Raw genomic sequence first — 15,824 nt, forward strand, 5'->3', positions numbered from 1 at the left:
CACACTTTCTATTATGCCATCAAATGGCATAATTTTATTTTATTTTGGTCCAAATGTTCCAGATGGTAAGTCTTTTTCCACTATTAATGGCTTATCGTTATAGCTACATTATTAGTACATGATTCATCACAGCTCTTATAAAGGGTGACTAATACATTAAATGTCTAAATATAGCATGCTCATTACCTAGGTGAGCTTTAGCTTCATGTTTATCAATATTGATAATGTTTGAATGTGGTTTCTGTATATCGACGTCAACATCAAGTTAAGGGTATTGTTTTTTTAAAGCTTTAGTATTTTAGGTCATTTTTGATGTATAATAATTAGAAGAAAAACTAAATGTCTTGCCATATTAGCAACTTTGTCATATTTGCAAAAGTCTTTCAAGTCACCTCGATTCACCTCGAGTGCTGACTTCCGCCGCTGGGGTCACAGTGCGGATGTAGTCAAATATTTACGGTAATAATACAAGTGACGCTGCTACGGTCACCTCGTTGTGGAATTCAGTACGTCCCTAAGTGGCAGAGATAACGTGGAACTAACAGCACTGCTAACGTGAATTAAAACAAACATTCCCCATCTCGTGTTAAAATCATACCGTGGAAGGTGTCGAAATATGTCAGTAAAAAAAGATTCAATCGTTTTAATGCAACTAAAAGCAGAGAGGGAGTGAGACCGCCCGAGCTGACCACGGGTGGTGAAAACGAGCGACCCTCCCCCTACGTTACCGTCCGCGGAAGACATTTAGCATTTTCACAGCACGAGTACACACAGTCCTCTGAGCACCAATTTGCATCTATTTAACCTGCAAGTGAGCGACATACAGACGCGTACAGGTGAATATATTTATTTCTTTTTGAATAAAGAGACTGAACTCGGCGTCAACATGGAGGACTGCGGCTTCCAGAGCCAGCTACTGTCCGTCATGGAGGTCCTGGCCAAGGCAGCTGTGGCGGAGATAACCCGGCGTGTGGATGACAGCTGCGCGGTGCTCCGACTGGAGGTGAGCCAGAGCCGGCGGGACATCGAGCTGCTGAAGCGGAAGAGTGAGGTGATGGAGGCCGAGCTGAGGAGGAGCAGGATGAGAGCCAGGAGGAAAGGTGAGGATGGGTTGCCATGATACATTCATTTCCTGGTGCCATGCTGTTGTATGTAGTTTCTGGCTATCTGCTTTTAACCCTTCTAGCTACAACTACAACTCCTATTCCAGCCGCCTGGTTTGTTTTTGCTGTTTTGACTGTAAAATTGTCCAACAAATGTGAAATGAGTGAGTGCTCTTGCCCTTCCCCCCCCCCCAGGTTTACTTAAACTTTCAATATATGGCATTTATTTCATACTATTGTTTGTTATGACTGTGTAGCGCTGGGCGATATGAAGAAAATCAAATATCACGATATTTTTGACCAAGTACCTTGATATCATTATTGCGATATTGTAGGGATGACAATTGGTGCTTTCACGAAATATTTCCACAATGAGATTTGTGATAAACAATCAACAGTAATGTGGATATAATGACTAAGTGGGTAAAAGCAAATAATAAAACAGCTACAACAGTCTGGTAAGTTCAGGAAATGACATCACTTTACTGTAATGCAGCCTTTAAAAACACTTATGTCATATCACGATAGTACCATATTCAAAATTGAAGATGATATCTAGTCTCATATCACAATATCGATTTATATTGATATATTGCCCAGCCCTGTGTGACTGTGTATAATACCAGTGTAAAATGTGGTGGTATGTCTGTTGTTCTTCCTCAGCGTTTTATCCTCCAGCAGCAGAGAGATTCTCTCCTTTAGTGCGAGTGGTGTTGAACAGAGGGAGACAGAGCACATGTTGGGACGCTGAGGCTCAAACTCAACCCCAGCAGGTATGAATACTACAAAATATGATTTAGATTGTTTGTTTATTAATCTGCTTGTTGCTTGTTTGATTGGTCTGTGAAATGCCAACAAATAATGAAAAATGCCTCTCACTGTTTCCCAGAGCCCAGTGTTATTTCTTTAATTAGCTTGTTTTGTCTGACCAACAGTCCAAAGCCCATCTATGCTCAATTTACAATGACAACAACTGATAAAAGCAACAAATCCTCACATTTTATAAGCTAGAGCCATGGCTGTAACAATTAATTTCTTACATGTTTGCTTGGTAAATGACTTAAACAATTCATTGATTATAAAAAATGTGTAATTTCTTTGTCTTGATTTATTAATTAGTCCTACTCAATAGCGAATATTTCTTGTAGGGCTGGGACGATATGCTTTTGTCCCGATTCCATTCCTTCCTGATACATGGCCGCCGATTGGATTTGTATTGTGATTTTCATTTATTGCGATTCGATAGTATTGATATACTGAATATTGCGATTTTCAAAAACAAAAAGTTGAATAATACACTTCTAGAGACAATATATATGATGAGACATTTCTAAAAACTAATTGGATTCTCCAAGAAGAATGCACATCACATGTCAGTCAGTCTGTCTGACATTTATTTCATTTGTAAAGAACAACATAACATGGACTTTCTGCTTTTTCTGCTTTCGCTTTGTTTTGCTGAAAACTGATATGATGGAGTAGTCAGCTGTACCGTATAAACAGAAAATATATAGGTGAATTGTTGGTAAAAAAAAAAAAAAAAAAAATATTGATTCTGGGGAAAATAATTTTAAAAATCGTCGCAAAAAAATAAATAAAATCACAATACATGCGTTTTTCTATGTTTTTTCTCCCACCCCTACTTTTCCAGTGCCCCATGTGAGCTTAAAAATAAAGTTTAACGAAATGCACAATGAATGGTATTTTACAGGTAGCTAGTCTCCAGTGTGTGAGTACTAATGTTGAGTGTGGCGTTGCAGTGTGCAGACGTGGAATGTGCTAATGAAGCTGGACACATCCTGATCAAAGAGGAGTGTGCGGAGGAGGACCTGTGGAAGAACGAGTCGGAGGACAATCTCAGTGAGTTCAAACACAAACGCGTACACACTGGGTTTATTTCACACTGCCCAGGGCTCATTGCATGGGTGGAAACTGGTCTCAGTTCAAAAAAAGTAAAAATAATCTCTGTTAAAAATTAGGGCTGCACAATGTATCTTTTTTTTTTGTCGTCATGGCCTTGGAGCATAAACACATCCCGAAAGACACTCAGAGTTTTTTTTTGTTAGTTGAAAGTAAATATCAGTAGAAAACTGCACTTTAAAATGGAGCTGTCATTCTTTTTTTAGTGGTGCCTTTTATATTCATTCAATTTGTATAAAATAACGTTGGAAATTTTCTTAATACATTCCAAGGTTTTATCTGACTGTTTCAGAGTAGAGCATAAAGCTGAAGAAAAGACAGTTTAGCTACAATGTGACATATTACCCTCCATTTGGAAACACACATGTGTTTGTGTTCATAACTTGGATTTGTTGAAACCACTGGAGCCCAGCCAATTCGGGTCCAACGGACTACAGGTTGTGTATTATTGTCTTTCATCTCCTCAGAGTTGGCCCAGTTTCTCTCGGTTCCACAGCATTTTATTGAACCTGAATCCAGCATCTTTTTTTAAGATTATTTTTTGGGCATTTTTAGGCCTTTTATTGACAGGACAGCTGAAGAAATCAAAGCGGAGAGAGAGGGAACGACATGCAGCAAAGGGCCGCAGGCCGGAGCCGAACCCGGGCCCGCTGCGTCGAGGAGTAAACCTCTACATATGGGCGCCCGCTCTACCAACTGAGCCATCCGGGCGCCCTGAATCCAGTATCTAATCTGCTTATTGAATGTCAATCCTTATCGGGCCCATTTAGGTTTTACTAATTTTATGCAACAAATTCTACAAATTAATTTAATATTTAAGAACCACAACTCAAAGGATGGCATTAAAATAATGAACACTTGTATTTCAATCAGGAGAGACTTCTTTGCAAATATGCAAAGGTTTATTTGTACATATGCATAATATGAAATGTAGTCTTTGGAGATTAGACTCCATCGTTAGAAAAATAATTTTAAAGGGGTAGGGAAACCCAGGCATATCCCCCCGATGGAGTCTAGACGCTGGTGGTGGTGGTGAAGGAGCCGCCGGGAGAGCTCTGCCGGAGGAGGACCCAGGGTGCCGTGGGTGCCGATGACTGGAGGAGGAAGGGGAGGAGGAGGGTTGCATGCTTTGCCTGAAATGACAACTGACAGCAGGAGAGAGAAGAACAGATTTAAAGCAGGGATACCATGCTGTGATTGGCTCGTGGAGATCATGTGAACAACTCGAAACAGCTGATCAGTTTTAGGAAGAGAGAGAGGTGGATGAAGTTTAGAAGTCTTCCTGAAAGAATTTACACTGAGCTTCATTTGTTATTTGCTATTTAAATGGCTATCTGTTTGTACATTGCTACAGGCAATAAAGAAAAGAGTGCTATCAGAAGATATGTTGGACTTAGAGCCGATATGAGGAAAATATGCGGTAACTTTGTTGAATATCACGATAATGATATTACTTGCGATAAATAAAAGAAATTTCTAACAAATTGAACACTGATATAAAAGGCATCACTAAAAAAAGAGACGGTAACATTTTAAAGAGCAGTTTTCTACTGATATTTTCTTTCAACTAACACGACAAATCTCTGAGTCTTTCGCGATGTGTTTATTGCGCCAGTTGATATCACAATGAGAAAGGGAAAAAAAAACAACTATATTGTGCAGCCCTATTAAAAACCACTACTTTAAGATGTTGTGTGGTTCCTGTGCTTTTTCTTTAGTCTGTGAAGCCGAGCAGATGCCATGTTTGGAAGCCTCACAGCCCGCCCAGAACGACATCTTTGTAGCGCACTACCACCCAGCTGAGAACGCAGCCGAGCCTGGAGCTCTGGTTTTCCCGACAGACGGCTACGACACGTTCCCTGAGCAGCAGCCGCAGCCGCCGCACAGACACCATACTGCCGCAGAGCTCGTAGTGAAACACGAGAGAGACGGAGAGCCCGACGAGAAGGCAGCGCCTCTCGATTCCGCCCACGGGTTTGTGACGGAGGAAGGAGACGGACAGCTGTGGTCGTCCAATCAGTGTAGAGACGCTGCTGAGCCGAGCTTCCCGTATGCCGAGCCACAGTTTGAGCCACCTCCCTCTGCGGCCCAGCCTCAAAGCGGACTGCATTTGGAAGACACGGTGCCCCGAATTCACTCGATAGGGAAGTCCCACTCGGTCACGGCGAGTTCAGCACGCGTGAAGAGACGAGCCAGAGCGTTTGGATGTAAGAGGCCGCAGCCAGATGAAGGACAGATCAACACCATGGACCGATGCTCGGTTCCTCCGCCGCCACAGCATCATCAGTACCCGGGGTCTCCTCAAGGGAGGAACCCAAACCAGGATTTGCCGCCGCCGCCGAACCTAGCCGCAGGCGTTTCTTCTTTCTGCGGGCACAGCCGCGGCGGCCTGGGCCTGGCGAGGAGGACGAGGACGCCCTGGAGGTCCGGCGTTGGCGAGAAGAGGTTCAGCTGCACGTACTGCGACAAAAGCTTCATGAGGTTTAGTCAGCTCAAGGAGCACCTGCGGAGCCACACGGGGGAGAAACCGTTCAGCTGCCTGCAGTGCGGCCGCAGCTTCACCAAACAGTGCAACCTGATCCGGCACGCGGTGGTGCACAGCGGAGAGAAGCCCTACGCGTGCTCGCTGTGCGGCAAGTGCTTCACCCAGCGATCCAGCCTCAAGTCCCATCAGAAAACCGCACACTGACTTCACAGGGGTTTAAGGCCGATTTATGCTTCTGCGTTAAAGCCACGGCGTCGGTACGTGTAGATACGGACCCTACGCCGTAGCCTGGCGTGCCCCAGGCCTGGGTACGGACCCTACGCCGTAGCCTGGCGTGCCCCAGGCCTGGGTACGGACCCTACGCCGTAGCCTGGCGTGCCCCAGGCCTGGGTACGGACCCTACGCCGTAGCCTGGCGTGCCCCAGGCCTGGGTACGGACCCTACGCCGTAGTCTGGCGTGCTCCTCTCAAAAAAATGTAACTACACGTCGCGGCGATGCAGACTGCAACAACTGTGTGTGTGTGTGTCCATTGTCCTCGTCATTCGCATTCATTTCTATGGGAGCAGCCGTGCAATGCATTCTGGTAACGTCTGAAGACCGATTCAGCAACTGCATGGCCTATTTCTCGCTTAAAATGATTTCAGAAACACGTTTGCTTGTCCAGACTGATCTCATGAAGTGCCGTATGTACGACATACCAATTCGTATGCCATTTTTGGCGTGTTATCAAGACGCATACTCGTTTTTTAAGTGTGTTTATCAACCCGCTGACTTACATTACCTTGCGATTGCGTGTGAATTTACGCCGTAGCGAGTAGTATGAAAGCGCTAAAATCTGCATAGGGAGGTTGATCGGGGTGGCGGGTGGGTCAAACACAGGACTTTGACCTCAGCCGTGGCTTGGTAGCGTTGCATCCCCCCCGACTCATTTCCTGGTTCTCCTTCTCCATAAACCACATGGAATCAAGGAGAGGGTTAACTTTTCCTGCTACAGATTTCCCACCGTGGTCAGAAATCACAGGGGAGACGCTTTGTTTGAGACGCCCACTATGACTCTAGAGTCGCTACTCGCTCCGAAGCTAATCGCCGCCACTCTCTCACTTGCTCTACCACACGCACGCTCGGACACTCTGCGTGGAGCCTCCGCAGAAGCATAAATCACGCTTTGTTTTATACATCTGATTCGCCGATATATAGATGAAATTGTTTTGTTTGTTTTTATTGTTGTTTAAGTGTATATATTTTTGTTTAAAACTGTTTCATATTATAATATTTAAATAATATTGTTATAATAAAACCGACTAGTCTGGAATTGTAATACCAAAACTTTGTTTAAAGCTATAGTGCGTAGTTTCTGTCGCCTCCATGAGGAATTCTAAGTAATGACAACAACACTGTCCAGAAATCATTAGGTTATAACGTTAGCCTGTTTTCCGGGTATTCCTACCGCTCAACGCAGCCACTAGTGCCCATTCTTTTTTCCGTACAGTAGGTTGGTGGACTGTTGAAGCTTGAACATTTGAGTTGTAATCCATCACACTGAACACCAAGTCTACAGTTTTTTAAGTATTTACTGCATTACCTCATGACAATAAATATCTGACTAAAATGTATGTACAGATTTCAATTGGCTGCCTCAAAGTGGAGGGAATGGTCAGTATATCCTGTTTTGAAAGGCTCCATTACAGTAAAATGAGCGGTTGATTGTCTTATTGGACTGTTTGACTTAAACACCTTTACCGCTTTGGTCTTGTCAACATTGTTAATATATTTTACATTGTAAAAGTACTTGTTTAACATGTATTGTTGTAAGATGCAATGGTGCACATAAGGAGTGACAGAAATATGAAGGATACCATTATTAAGAATATAATACCTTCACAATTTCAGTTTTGTCAAATAAGATCCAGATTCTTTTGAATATTGCCAGGGATTTATCTTTGAGGAAAACGATGTTTAGCTCCCAAGACATGAGAGAGAAACAAAGTGGACTTACAGCCAAAACACACTAGCCATGTTATCCAATCTGTCCGTTCATACCAGCTGCGATCAGGTGCGGAGCGGCTGTGCCGCTGCAGCAGTCGTCACATCGCATACAGGAAGGCCACAGTGCAGCTGGATTCTTTACAAAAATAAAACACATTTCAAAATAGAACACCCAGGTTTATGGTGATTTTGTCTCTACTTCTCAGCTGTGTCTACAGCGAGACACGATCAGGCACAGAGAGAGAAACTCACGCATGCACACGCACGCACACCTCCACAGTGCTGTTGAGGAAGGTCTGGCAACAGGAGCAAACACTCAGGGTTGTTTGCATTTCTTTAAACCAATCACAATCGTCTTGGGCGGTACTAAGTTCTGGACGCAGCGACGGTGGCTCTGCTAAATAGTCTCGGGAAGGAACTTGTTTTGGCGGAACATTTGCACCCCGCTAAAGAAAACGCCAAATGTTTTGTTACTGTTCACACAATACAGTAACGTGAGCTATTTAAATTAGCTGGATACGTGGCCGGGTTGGTTCAGTGGGTATAGCAGGCGCACGTATACTGAGAGGTTTATGCCTCAACGCAGAGGTCCAGGGTTGAAGTCTGAACCTGTGACGATTTCCTGCACGTCTTCCCCCTCTCTCTCCCCCCTTTCTCACCTAGCTGTCCTATTGATTAAAGGCGGAAAAGCCCCCTCAAAAAAATCTTTAAATTAGCTGGATACATGGTTAAGTCTCATTAGCTCTTACCAGTGTATCACCGTGTGTACTTCGTCCACAGCAATCCCACCAATCGGTCCCAAAATGTCCCAGTTAGAGAGGAAATGCCGTAAACATATTCTTTGTAAAACTGTACAATCATTCCCCAAAAGAACCAAGCAGGCCTGCCTTGTTGCACCATCCAAATTTGACATTTTCAGCATGTAGCGAGGTTCCGGTTGCTGTTCCTCGAAGCACTGGAGTTTAACGTAAACACAAAGAAAAGGAAGGAAGGCGACGGACATCCACAACTTTCCGGTAAATGAACAGTCGTCGATCCAGACTAACTGTCCACATGATGAATCCAGTCTCCGAACTTGCAAATCGAGTATGGGAGCAAAAGTTTTCACACGTATTTTAAAACAAATGTGACTTCCTAAGTGTTAAGCCCAGGCTGTCTGAGCTTTTCTGAGTGTGAGTGAAGGTTGCACTGAAATACAGAATAAGAAACAAACGCAAGGAAAACTCTGAGAAGCTTTGTTATTCGATCAGCAAAAAAAAAAAAAAGAACATCTCAATCTGTATTCATCCAGACAGGTAACACAAACTTTTTACACAAATATACAAAGGTAAGACATTAAAAAGGTTTTCTCATAAATATCAAATTAGATCCTTTATACTGTAAAACAGTGTCATAAACGTTACATTGGTTGCATAGAAAAGTAGTGATTAGTTCATAGGAGATCGCTGTACAAGTGCATTTTAGTTCCTGTTGAAGTGATGGGACTGTATGAGACTGAGATCAGCAGAATGGAACAACAGAGACAAATCTACAGTCATTTAGTTTGTACACAAACATTTAGATGAACAGTGAAAACCATTGTGATGTTAAACTAACCTTCGCAGTGAGACAAGGAAGTCTATTTTTAGATATCCACTGGAGTGTGTCGATAAAGGTAGAAAATGTCATGACGCCACCAATTTCATTAGACAAATTAGGGAGTGTGTCTCTATTATCTTTAGATTGGGAATGTGCTCGCTAAGACTTTCCTTGAAGGTATCTACATAAGAGTGACATGACACTGTCATGAACACATGAACCCTAACCATAACTAGTCATGACAAAAAACGAACGACACTTACTAAAAGAAGCGTTATGTCATAAACGTTTATGACTTGTTTATAATGTTTATGACACGTTCATGACAGCGTCACGTCACTCTTATGTAGCTACCTTCAAGTAAAGTGTAACCATGTGCCCCAATTAAACGAAAATATACATTGGATTTGAAGTCAAATCCCGCCACTTGAAGTTAGCTTGTACCATCTTTGCAAGAAAAGAAAAAAAAGTGTATTCATTTGTTGAGCGCTAATAATTTGTGATAGTTGATAGTTTTCAAACGCTACTCAGCTCGGCTCTTTGTCAGCTCGATTTGGACGTTTTCCTCACAGCAGAGTGGAAAACTCGACAACAGGCATGTCTGAGTGGTAAGAACTGAAAGACCAGATTGTGCCGGTTCCCCCCAAAACCAAAATATTATTCATCCAACCCCGGGGCTGTATCCTGTGAAACTGAGTCATCTGCTCCTTTCAACTCAAATGCTTCCATAACCTGAAGTCTCTTTTGACTTTATAGGTGAATGAAGTTTACCCGTATCTTTTTTTTCTTTAAGACGCTGGGGTTGAGACAGAATTAAACCTAGTGGTGTTTGTGTGGGATTTAAAAGTATTGCTCCAAATTTTGTTTTAACCACATCCAATTTTGTCTTTGCATGGGACGGTATACATTTACAGGCTGCATGCAGGAACCAAGAAAGCCACTCGTCATCTCAGCACCACCATGGCAACCTTCTGGTTAACTGATAACCTACAATCTGTAAGGAGCATCAACAGTAATCGCTGTTTGTTACAGGATGTTTTGGCAGCATTTCGACAAATGTATTATCTTTTTTTGTATGTAATTGATGTATAATTTACATTACTGCGGTTTAGGGCTGGGTACCGAATTCACTACTTTTTAGGCACCGACCGTGTTGCCTCTAAAGTATCGAGTATGGAAAAATGCCTCGTCATTCAGTAACCAAGAAGTAAATCAGCATCAGTGAGCCAATAAGCACTCAGCATGCTTCTACCAAGATCTAATAATGTCCGTGATTGGCGGTCTAACTTCTACGACGTAGAAGCACGCAGGGAAAAACTCTACGTTACACAGAGAGACGGGGCTCACGTAGCGGGAGCTGAAAAAATAAATAAAAAGGTTTGTGATGTCATTTCTTTTTGTTTCATAAAATTGGTATTGAAAAAAAGTATCGTTTACGAACCGGTATTGAGAACACGGTATCGGAATTTAATATTTCTGAACGATACCAAGCCATACTAAGGTGGACATACATTTGATTTCCCATCTTCAGGGAGCTCCTGGTTTCTAGAAATTTCAGATTGGACTTTAAAGCGAGACTATGCAACTTTTGCAGCACGACAACCACTGTAGCCATAAATTACAGCATGATGGCACACTGAATTTAAATTCATGTTGGATTTTCTGAAGTGAGTTGCTTTAATGACTACATTCTTGAGGGTGAAAGTGGATTTTTTCTTTCAAAAGTCACATAGTCTTGCTTTAAATCTTTGCTTTGCTTCTAAATATATTTTTTTGACAATTTCATCGTCATTGTGTGTGAATAGAGAGGCAAGAGGAAACTTGGTGGTGCGTTCGATTAAACTCTGACATCCGAGATTTGAAAGTTGGCATTCAAGCAGCAACTTTTAAATGCGAAAAAAAACTAACTTTACAAGGTCCTTTTACTACACCATCCGTGTTTGCCCAAAATTTGTGTTCTGGATGGGATGTCTCGCCAACACTGCCTGTGAATGCTCGGCTTTGACTGTTGAATGTTGTCAGCTTGGCTGATTTACAGCACAGCTGACCCAACAAAAAGGCCACTATCAGTCATCAAGTGGCTCCTCTCTTAATTCACCATCGCTGTTAGGCAGACTTCCCTGTCAATGACATGGAGGAGACTTGATGAAATGTTTTACTTCTGCAGTCTAGTTCGGGGGGGTTGCTAACATGGTTGGAGATTAAACTGTCCCTTGAGTGTTGCTTTTCACGCACTCAGTTATTCTAAATCACCTCTAAATTTTGTCTTGTTAATCAGAAAAATATGGGATTTTTTAATTTTTTATTATAACATTTGTCTAACAAAGAACACGGGAGGAAAGTATCAAAACACGAGCCTTGATTTTTAAACACTCACACATACACAACACAAGGGATCTTCAATACACCTCGTCATGGACAAGACGCCTAACTTAAAAAGAAAAAAACAAAATCTACATCATCTCGCAATATTAAATATAAACCTTTTTCAAAAAAATAATCTCTATGCCAAGTGTCCATTGTGTTGACAAAAGCTTTTTTTTTTTTTGTGCTGAATGGAGACTTGTCCTGTCACACCTAGGTGATAATATATCTTTGAAAGAGACTTATTTATCTACATCAGGTGTGCTTGATTTATTAATCCACATGTTATACATTCACTTGACAGACAAAAAAAAAAAAGTGGTTTTTCTCTTCTTTTTACGTTTTATTTTTCCAAAACCTTTGAAATGTGTCCGGTCGATCAGTCTGCTGCCTCTATGTCCTCTGTCCGGGGGAAAAAAAGTCCCCCTCTCTTTTCCAAATCCACCACATCCTCCGTGTGTGTGTGTGTGTGTGTGTGTGTGTGTGTGTGTGTGTGTGTGTGTGTGTGTGTGTGTGTGTGTGTGTGTGTGTGTGTGTGTGTGTGTGTGTGTGTGTGTGTGTGTGTGTTACATGGGGCAGGGTGTTTCTGCCCCTCTCTCTGGTCCCTCACCTTCGGCCAGGCTGCTGGAGCAGTCCATCGCCTCTCCACTGTTTCTGTCGCTGCTGGGGACCATCGGAGACCAGCTCTCCCCAGGCTCATCCTCCTCGTTTCCCTCCTTCCTCCCCTCTCCCTCTCGTTCCTCCTCCCTTCCTCTCTGCCGGCAGTAAGGCGGGATCTCAACCACGACGTATTTCTTCACCCAGCCGCCCAGCACTCCCTTCTGCCGGACGTCATTTCCCATCAGGCCTGCGTCACACCTGCAGTTAGTTGCTGAGAGAAAATAAAAAAAAGAGGGAAATGGTTTTAAGGAAAAAAACTCAGGAGCAGCGAATCTCATTTCACATACGTGAAGAAAGTTCAGAAGACTTTGATGACTTACACAGGGGATTTTATTTAACTCAATTGAAGGAAGAATTCAGGCAGGCAGTACAGTTTAACCACCATGTGTTATTGTGTCATGTGGTCCCAACTCTCTGAAGTCCCTCACTTCCTGAAGGTGTATTTAAACTCATGCTGGAGGCGTTACGTTCAGCTTAGTCTATATCCATGATGTTCCACTTCCAGGATTGCTCCGGTGCTGCCGGAAATTCCGCCGGATGCATGTCTTTTTGTCAGATGTCTTTTCGTCAGATGTCCCTCACCTTCCTCTTTCTCTGTGATGGCATTCTAAACCCCGGTGGATTTCTGAGGACTCTGGTTAACTGCTCCTCAGATCTCTGCAGGGTAAATCCAGACAGCTAGCTAGACTATCTGTCTAATCTGAGTTTCCTGTTGCACGACTAAAACAACTTTTGAGCCACCGTGGCTCCGTCTGGAGCTTAGCACCGCCCAAGATGATTGTGATTGGTTTAAAGAAATGCCAATAAACCAGAGCACGTTTTACTCCCATCGCAGAATGCTGTGTGGACCAGACAGACCCTCCTCCGCAGCGCTGTGGAGAAAGGTCTGGCAAAGCGAGACTACGTTTAGCTTAAAGGGGTGGTTCAGAATTTTGGACATAGGACCTGATTTCAAAGTTAGCCAGTGTGTTATTTATCAGTGGAGACCGTTTTTTCAACACTTTTCACCCAGTCCTTCCAGTTGCAGAGTTAGCTGGTGCTAGGCGAGCGCAAGTCAACAGTATCTGCTAGCCTGCCATTAAAAGCAGTCTTACACACACACACCCCCCTTTAACCTATAAGGTAAAAGATATTGCGGGCGCCCAAATATAAAATATATATTATTTTTTGGGGCTTTTCCCTTTATTTTGAAAGTGGATATATATGAAAGGGGGAGAGAGATGGGGGATGACACGCAGCAAAGGGCAGCAGGTCGGATTTGAACCCTGCACCGCTGCAGGACTTGCTCTTACTGGGTGAGCAAGAGGCTGCCCCACGCCCAAATATCTTGACACAGACAAAAGGTGTTATGTATTTACTTTCCCTATGGCCTTGGCAGGGTGAGCGCCACAGCCTTATCATACAGCGGTCGTCCCGTCATTGATGGAGGCACAGAGTTGAAGTACTTCTCTGCCTGGAAAGGTTATGTTGGACTCTGACCTGAATGACACCTGGTTGCCATCATCTCAACTTACATAGCATGAGTTCATTAGCTGGAAATCCCACCCCAAAACGGGAAAGGAGGGGAACAATTATTATCTAATTTGGTCATACAGTTGAAAAGACGCTACGCCTGTGGCTTAGTTCCTGTAACAGCTTCCCACTTGTACCAACTGCCAACAACCACATACACACATGAGAACAACCCTTCAACATTATCAAAATCAGGTGCGTTCCAACTTTTAAATGCCAAATAATGTTGGACTGTGGTTATGTGTCTCTTTTTTTTCCCCCACATTAATTTTTTATATGAAAAATTAAAGAAAAAAATGCAAAAAAAAATAAAAATAACATACCCAGTGTTGGGCAAGTTACTTCCAAAATGTAATACATTATAGATTACTAGTTACTGTCATTTGAGAGTAATTAGTTATATTACAATTACTGTCTCTGAACTGTAATGCGTTACACTACTTTTGCGTTACTTTTGAGTTACTTTCCCCAAAATAACAGTGGAAGTTTGACTTGGTAGGTAGCTTGTGAATTTCAATAATTTAAAACTTTTGGAAACGAAATTCAACACAAAGACCATTTTCAGAATATAACATGTAAGACTTTTTTAATTAAGGGTGGTGGTGGTGGGGGGGATTGATTCACCTATGTATCGTAATCTTTTTGTGTGATAATTTTTAAAATCAATTCATTTCCCCAGAATTTTTTTTTTTACCAATGATTCACCCAAATATTTCCTGTTTATACGGTACTGCTGACGTCATGACATCATATCCGTTTCCAGCTAAACGAAAGCGAAAGAAGAAAAAGCAGAAAGTTCATGTTATGTTCTTCTTTACAAATGAAATAAATGTCAGACTGACTGACTGACATGCGATGTGCATTCTTCTTAGAAAACAATTAGTTTTTAGAAATGTCTCATGATATATTGTCTCCAGAAGTGTATTATTCAACTTTCGTTTTTGTTAAAGAAGGAAAAGAAAATCGCAACACTCAATACTTCCAGAATCGCAATAAATGGAAATCACAATACAAATGGAATCTGCACCCATGTATTGTGAAAGAACTGAATCGGGACAAAAGCACATGGTCCCAGCCCTGTTTTTCAATACTTCTAAGTAGGGCTGTGCACCATTGAAGAAATTCTTAGTCGACTAATCGATTAGTTGATTTAATCGACAGATCTGTAAATCTGAGTTTCTCCGCAAAGAGTCATGCAAAAGCACCACTTTAATTCTTGTGTTTACCAGAGATGTGCTCATACGTTTCTTGGAAATAAGTCATTCAGCATTAAAAAAGCATAAAACATGACTAATCGACTAAAGAAATCTAAGTTGACTAAGACCAAAACGACTGATTAGTCGACTAATCGACTAAGAGGGAGCAGACCTACTTCTAAGACCCCGTGGGAACCCTGTAAAAGGAAACCCTGATCAGACAACTCACGTGGCAGCGTTGTGGAGAGCTGGCTGAGGTTACAGGTGACGGAGCCGTTGTTGTTGGAGCTGACAGCGGCAGCCGCCAGGTGGAAGATGTCGGAGCGGGGCAGCTGGGGGGACACCGGTAGGGAGTGACACTGTCTCCCCGGCAACTGCTGCCAGTAGTAGGACGTCTCCTGCTGGGCTCCTCCGGGCCCCCGAGCAGACGGCTGGGCGCTGAACACACTCCCCGGAGGAGAGTGCAGGTCGAACACCAGCGAGAAGACCGACTTGCTGGGAACATCGTAAAACTTGATCTTCCCCCCGCACAGGTCCTCGCGGGCGGTGAACGGGTTGATCTTGCGAGCTTTAGAGGCTAGGTGAGCGATGGGGGGGTTATAGTAAGGGTCCTGGACGTTGACTTTCCTTCCTGGTTTGCAGGAGAAGATGTCCGACTGGCTGCGGCTGAGCCAGATGTTCCGGCGGGGGCGGGGGGATTTCGGCGGGATTTTGTCGTCCTGGAAGCCCAGAGGGTTCAGTCGCTTGAAGCCCTGGATCTTCTCACCTTGAGACAAAAGAGACAGGTGTGGTTTTGTGATGCAATTTTAGGTTCAAATTTACAGTTCACTGGGAGACACTCCCATTGACAAATGATTGTCAATTCTCCCACACCTTGGGGACACACAATGGGAGGAACAGAAAGGATTTAAGACCATTGTTGTGTTCATGATTGAAATACTCTTGATGAAGGTCCAGAGGGACCGATACGTTAAGTTTTTAATGAATGGCGATGGTTCAGCGAGAGCAGTGTGCGGGAT

At 43.1% G+C, this 15,824-nt stretch overlaps 2 protein-coding genes across 2 annotated transcripts in view; one reads left to right on the forward strand and one right to left on the reverse strand.

Annotated features, from left to right (window-relative positions):
• The first annotated feature begins 483 nt into the window (after positions 1 to 483).
• si:ch211-155e24.3 (uncharacterized protein LOC100150696 homolog) lies at positions 484 to 6,037 on the forward strand. The gene is made up of 4 exons (XM_039816001.1): positions 484 to 1,100; positions 1,767 to 1,876; positions 2,864 to 2,963; positions 4,742 to 6,037. Exons 1-4 carry the CDS (start codon positions 887 to 889, stop codon positions 5,710 to 5,712), a joined length of 1,395 nt encoding a protein of 464 aa, XP_039671935.1. The 5' UTR covers positions 484 to 886; the 3' UTR covers positions 5,713 to 6,037.
• A 2,677-nt stretch (positions 6,038 to 8,714) lies between these two features.
• Positions 8,715 to 15,824, reverse strand: part of tesk2 (testis associated actin remodelling kinase 2) — a 53,793-nt gene continuing 46,683 nt past the window's right edge. Inside the window, exons 13-14 of the mRNA XM_039815994.1 lie at positions 15,035 to 15,571; positions 8,715 to 12,308 (exon numbers count right to left, since the gene is read on the reverse strand). Coding sequence (XP_039671928.1) covers positions 12,004 to 12,308; positions 15,035 to 15,571 — 842 coding nt within the window. The 3' untranslated portion in view covers positions 8,715 to 12,003. The remainder of the gene's footprint in view (positions 12,309 to 15,034; positions 15,572 to 15,824) is intronic.

The sequence above is a fragment of the Perca fluviatilis genome, chromosome 11 (assembly GCF_010015445.1).
Source record: "Perca fluviatilis chromosome 11, GENO_Pfluv_1.0, whole genome shotgun sequence".
Classification (NCBI taxonomy): domain Eukaryota; kingdom Metazoa; phylum Chordata; class Actinopteri; order Perciformes; family Percidae; genus Perca; species Perca fluviatilis.

What these genes read in the sequence shown, in the direction of transcription:
- si:ch211-155e24.3 (XM_039816001.1), top strand. Translation starts at nt 887, where the DNA reads ATGGAGGACTGCGGCTTCCAGAGCCAGCTACTGTCCGTCATGGAGGTC. An exon ending in GATGAGAGCCAGGAGGAAAG is followed by an intron (nt 1,101 to 1,766) that starts GTGAGGATGGGT and finishes GTTCTTCCTCAG; the next exon opens with CGTTTTATCCTCCAGCAGCA. An exon ending in CGAGTCGGAGGACAATCTCA is followed by an intron (nt 2,964 to 4,741) that starts GTGAGTTCAAAC and finishes CTTTTTCTTTAG; the next exon opens with TCTGTGAAGCCGAGCAGATG.